Source organism: Salvia splendens, chromosome 12 (genome assembly GCF_004379255.2).
Source record: "Salvia splendens isolate huo1 chromosome 12, SspV2, whole genome shotgun sequence".
Taxonomy (NCBI): domain Eukaryota; kingdom Viridiplantae; phylum Streptophyta; class Magnoliopsida; order Lamiales; family Lamiaceae; genus Salvia; species Salvia splendens.
The window spans coordinates 32,962,926-32,969,079 of record NC_056043.1 but is presented as its reverse complement, the minus strand read 5'-3'; the positions used below and the strand labels follow the sequence as shown (position 1 = coordinate 32,969,079).

The window sequence follows — 6,154 nt, the reverse complement described above, 5'->3', positions numbered from 1 at the left end:
TTTCTTGTAAATCCCAAGAACACTAGCTCATGTTATTTGAAAGTAGGACATTTTCCTTAGTTGATAATGAGTGAGAGTAAGTAATCCAAATTATCCAATACACATTAATTAATATTAATATATAGATGAATAGTGTGGTAATTTCCTCACATGTTAATATGGAATGATGTGAAATGGATAAAGCTATAGACTTCTCTCCCTTGCTTCTCACAAATATGGCATATTTTTAATGCGTTTTTGCTTTGGATATTATTCAATATTTTGCCTCGAGTAAGAAATGGTGGTACCTCCAAATATTTACCATACAATGACGGATCTATTTCACTGTTGACTCATAAGTGTTGAAAAATTCTATTAAAGTCAATTTTAGAGTTGTCGTAGATCACATTTTGCGACAACTCCACCCAACCATTTGGGATTCAGATTCAGTTTTGTGTTGTTGTCGACCCTGGTGCGACAACTCCACTCCCGCCCTTTGAGATTTGGATCCACTTTCGTTTTGTTATCGACCCTAGTGCGACACCTTCACTTCTTCAGCCCTTTAGGATTCGAATTCTCTTTCGTTCGCCTTCCATTATCGGTGACGACCACCGCACATCTTTTATCTTTTGAAGTTAACAACAAACTTTTTCATTGTGTCTGCCATACTGTCGGGCCCTCACAGGCCGTCGACCTACTATGCAACATCTCCAACTATCTACCATTTGTGAGTGTTTAGTGTTCCCCCAAATGGCAGATCTAGGTGGGGTTGTGGGTTGACGAACTTCGTCATCAACTATAAAGTCCAGAAATTTTTTATGGACTCGCTCCTTGTAGGGGCTAAGGGGACCGCACCAGTTCCGAAGGGCTAGTTCGTTTCCATTTTTCATTCTTCATTCATTGCCATGTCTTTGCTTTCTGACGTCAGCGTCAACCTTTTCTTTTTACCGTGTCCGACACAAGTTCCGTTTACACCGTTGTAATGAAATAACTCCTCTCTACTCTCTCTCTCTCAAGAATGAAGATGACGACCGGCAAGGAGGTTGATTCTTCTGCAATCATATATATATAGGGATGTGATCATATGATAACCCATATTTGTAGTGATAACCTAATAACCCATCATTCTATGGACGAAATATATCATTTTATAAAGCAGAATATCATTTTATGGATTAAAAGTATCATTCTATCCATCCTGAAAAAATATCATTTTATAGTGTATAAATATCATTTTTAGTAAAAATGATATTTTTGACCGATAAAATGATAGGTTATTAGGTTATCACCATAAATATGGTTATCATTTTAACGCACCCCTATATATATATATATAGGAAGATGATCAAAATAAAAATGCATTTAAATCCAGAAATGCGGCCTAAATCTTGGCCCTAGGATTAGATGATCTAATGGTCAATAATTAACCAAAAACACGGAAGGTCATAATTAAGCAATTTTAGGTCATATTATAATTTGGGTTTAATGTTATGCTAAGATCATTTTAAGTCATGCTTTGTTAGCATGACCTAAAAATTAACTAACTATGACCTAAAATTGCCCTACGTATGATATTGTTCTGCGTTTATGATAGCATGACCTAAAAATTAACTAACTATGACCTAAAAGTGCCATACGTATGATATTGTTCTGCGTTTCTTTATTTAAATCTAGTTTTGCATATATCAAAACCATATATATATATATATATATATATATATATATATATATATATATATATATATATATATAATACTCCATTGATGTAAAGCATAGAAGCAAAAAATAGTCTAGGATTTGAGTGTGATTTATTTGGTGTTAAAATTCATAATTCTTGTCCCACATCGACTTGGTAACGATCCTAGCTCACCTATATAAGTGTGGATAACCCTCCCCCTTATGAGGCCTTTTAAGGGGTGAGTGGCCCATTTCTAATATGGTATCAGAGCGGGCCCAAGTCGATGATGAAGTTTATTTCTTTATCTCTTCTCTTGCCTACCCACGTGATGGAAGTCCGATGTGTCATTCCGGCCCACACGTGAGGGGGCGTGTTAAAATCTAATATCTTGTCCCACATCGACTTGGTGATGATCCTAGCTTGTCTATATAAGAGTGGATAACCCTCCCCCTTATGAGGCCTTTTAAGGGGTGAGTAGAAATGGGCCACTCACCCCTTAAAAGGCCTCATAAGGGGGAGGGTTATCCACACTTATATAGGTGAGCTAGGATCGTTACCAAGTCGATGTGGGACAAGAATTATGAATTTTAACACGCCCCCTCACGTGTGGGCCGGAATGACACATCGGACTTCCATCACGTGGGTAGGCAAGAGAAGAGATAAAGAGATATAATGGGAGGGTTATCCACACTTATATAGGTGAGCTAGGATCGTTACCTAGTCGATGTGGGACAAGAATTATGAATTTTAACACGCCCCCTCACGTGTGGGCCGGAATGACACATCGGACTTCCATCACGTGGGTAGGCAAGAGAAGAGATAAAGAGATATAATCCATCATCGACTTGGGCCCGCTCTGATACCATATTAGAAATGGGCCACTCACCCCTTAAAAGGCCTCATAAGGGGGAGGGTTATCCACTCTTATATAGACAAGCTAGGATCATCACCAAGTCGATGTGGGACAAGATATTAGATTTTAACATTTGGTCTCTCATAATCTCACCCCTCTCTCTTCCTCTTTATAAATACATACAAAAAGAAGCATTCAACTTCAACCAATCTCCTCTCTCTACAACCATGAACGCATCCACCTCCGATTACTCCAGCGGCTGCGAATCCGGCTGGACCACCTACTTCGATCAAATCTCCAATTCCACATATAATTTCTACACCAATTACCACGACAAAGGCGGCGCCGGCGCTTACTCCGACGAAGATCAGTCGATGGTGTCGGACGCCTCGTCGGCGCCGCCGCACCACTCCGCCTATTACGCAGAGGCGGAGGAAAAGAAGACGAAGACGAAGAAGAAGAAGAAGAGCAAAGGAGCAGACGCGAAGAAGGAGAAGCAGGCGATGTGCCTCGACGACACGGCTAGCTCTTCCATCTTCCATTTCTCGCAGGTAATTTGCACAATTGAAACCTAATTCGTGCTCAATTTCGAAATCAGATCGCGATTGCCTTTTTTCCTGTTGATTTATGCTGCCGTTGTTCAATTGCAGAGCAATGTACCTCCTTCTGATTTTTCCGCCGTGCATTTTGAGGTACAGCGCCGCTTCTCTCTCTCTCTCTCGATCAATTGTAGCTGAATTTGTGTGTTTGGTTATGAATTAGGGCGAATCGGTAACGAAGAAGCGCCTGAGTTTCTTCAAATCTTCAACGAAAGGGAAATCAGGTGAGTTCGTTTATTATGAAAATGAAAACAGTGCACTTAATTAATTAATTACATTAAAAAAATTAAAAATGTAGTTAATTTCACTATAACCATTTGGCCTAAAATTTCATTTATTTTGAATATAATCCCCTACTATATACTATGAGAATATACATAATTTATTTCCAAAGATAGTTACTTTTACTATGAATTTAGTAATTTCATTACTTGCTAATTGGGTTATTTAAAAAAATAAACTTTTGACGACAACTAGTTTGGTTTTGGCAGGAAGCAGTGAGAAATAATGGGTGACAGCATATTTTAATTTTAGAGCAACAAATGAAAATGGGGATGGCATCTGAATTTCCAGGATTGTTGTCTGTGTATTAATCTTTTTCTACCTCTGTTTATTTCTTCATGTCCATGCACTAGGTAGATCATAGTAAATGTAAATATTAATCAAAATAAAATATTTTAAGAAAAGATGATCAATAATCGTGAACGATGGAATGATAAATGGTGATCGAGCCATTGTTTATAAGTCCCGCAATGATTATGATGATAAACTTAAAGACTAAAAGATATGACATATTTAAACTTAAATTTTTTTCACTTTGCCGCTCATTCTTGAATACCACAACACCATCCACTTGTAGAAGCTTACATTACATCTCACATTTTTCTCGCTTTTACGTAATGCGGTTTCTTTTGACCAAACCATTGCCTATGAGCCACGCGTTTGTTCTTAAACAAGCATGTGCGCTCACTATCCTACACCTTCGACCTTACTATCTTCACGCTTCATTTTCTTCACTATTTTCATATTAACTGTCCAGTAAAAATATTTAACCTCATAAGGCGTCACTATACCTGTTGCAGTCTGACTAAACTACAACACGAATCACTAAAATATTTTATCAAATATCATCAAACGGATTAAAAAAAAAACCAAGGTTGATTAAAAAGTACTCATTTTAAATATCTTCTAATTAATTCTGACCCATCAAACAACCTAATTTATTTTTTCAACTTTTTAATATCAAATCTTGATATAACAAGAACCCCACTAATTAGACCACAAATCACCCTCTTTTGACACAAATAATTTAGTGTCTTTTAAAGGCATGGATGAGTGGCTGCATTTGTGTGTGAGTGGGAGAGTTGCCAGCCTAGACAAGAAGTAGTTGAGGTGGATTAAATTAAAGTGAATAAATTGGTAATATATTTTGTTGTCAAATACAAAGAGGACAATATCTATGATGAAATTTTGGTGTTTCTTTTAACTTTTGTTTTGTTGTTTTTTTCTCACCGGAAAGTCCAAAAGGGACATCCCACCACTTATGACAGCTACATATATAATCAAATTTTTGTGATCCCCATAAATACATATAATCTCATGCAATTATTGAAATTTGTTGGGTTTGAATTCTCCCAAAATAAATCTGTATTAAAGTGCTAGTGAATTCGATGCCCATATCTTTGGGAATGACAGGGTTTAGGAGAAGGACAACCCCATGCTATAAAATTCTAAATAATTGAGTCATTTATTATGGATTAAATTTATGATTTATAACTTTGGGCCATATTGCATTAAATTATGACAAAGTCAATTTCATTTTAAAGATTAATTAAATAAAAAAGCTAGAAATAATTTTTGTTTTTCAAAAATAACAAAAATGCTCAAAAACTATAATTCCATATTAAAATTAAGTACCATATGAGTATTTAACTTGAACTTATTTGAATTTTGATTAATTGTTTGATTGTTATAGGCATGTGCATAGATGTTTGGGTGCATAAGTGTTCTTCAGTTTTACTATTAGTCTCAGCTGTAATCAACTAATTTAGCTTTTTGAGTGGTAGATAAGTCCAATTAGTAAGTTTTCTTTATCAATTGTTTTGTTGCTACTCAAATGTTTGCCCCCTTTTTTGATTGAAATATTTGTCCACATTGTATATAAAAAACAGAATTATTACTTATTTCAATTAATCAACTATTCAATAAAAATACTTGCACACGCGTGTTCACACCAAAAGTAATAAAATATTAAATAAACTATAAATATAGTACTATTAAAGAAAAGTAAATAAATCAAATAAGGATAAACATCCACGTGTGCTCAGTTCATGGCAATAAAAAATTATACATGTCCACATTTTAGAAACAAAAGAAAAAAGAAACAAAATAACATCCAAATCCAGCTCAGTGTGAATAGATATGTTCAGTTCATGTAATTACAGAATCCAATATTTTATGTAAATTTGGATTCTCTCCATAATTTAATTGCATTTTCTAGGTTTTTATGAATATAAATATTATCCATTCCAATGATACGAAAGAGAAATAAGTCCCAAGTAAATGATTAAGAAGAATATAAAGTAGTTTAGACAAATAATGATATTAATCAAGTTGTGCATTGTTTTTGTATTGAAATGGAATCTTGCTACCTTTTTAATTTAAGTTACAACTTGAATTATTGAAAGGTTTTCTTACTCTTAATACATACAGCCCCCATGAAAAAGTGTAGTTTGATAATTATAAGTAGTATATTTTTCAAAACGATTCCCCAATTCGTTTTCTTTCGTTTATTTTAAAGAGGTAGTATCACTTTCTTATTTATAACGATGAAGTGCAATTTAATAGGTGAGATTATTTCCTCTTTAAAGCTAATTTGAGTCACCATCACAATCAATAAATAAATAGAAAATTATTATATCTCATTGAAAAAAATGAATTGATAAAACAAACTAAGTTGTGCATCATGATATAATGTTTTACTATCACTATAAATGAAAGGGATTGCCGCAAAAATTACATAAAATTTGTTCACATTAATAAATT

At 34.6% G+C, this 6,154-nt stretch overlaps 1 protein-coding gene across 1 annotated transcript; it reads left to right on the top strand.

Moving 5' to 3' along the window:
- The first annotated feature begins 2,692 nt into the window (after nucleotides 1-2,692).
- Nucleotides 2,693-3,804, top strand: LOC121757378 (protein SOB FIVE-LIKE 6-like). The gene is made up of 4 exons (XM_042152932.1): nucleotides 2,693-3,061; nucleotides 3,161-3,202; nucleotides 3,273-3,333; nucleotides 3,601-3,804. The coding sequence occupies exons 1-4, from the start codon at nucleotides 2,738-2,740 to the stop codon at nucleotides 3,615-3,617; spliced, it is 444 nt and encodes a 147-aa protein (XP_042008866.1). The 5' UTR covers nucleotides 2,693-2,737; the 3' UTR covers nucleotides 3,618-3,804.
- The last annotated feature ends 2,350 nt before the right edge of the window (nucleotides 3,805-6,154 follow it).

Excerpts from the sequence above, each read along its gene's own strand:
- LOC121757378 (XM_042152932.1), top strand. The coding sequence starts at position 2,738 with ATGAACGCATCCACCTCCGATTACTCCAGCGGCTGCGAATCCGGCTGG. Across the intron at positions 3,062-3,160 it reads CCATCTTCCATTTCTCGCAG|AGCAATGTACCTCCTTCTGA; the intron begins GTAATTTGCACA and ends GTTCAATTGCAG. Across the intron at positions 3,203-3,272 it reads TTTCCGCCGTGCATTTTGAG|GGCGAATCGGTAACGAAGAA; the intron begins GTACAGCGCCGC and ends GTTATGAATTAG.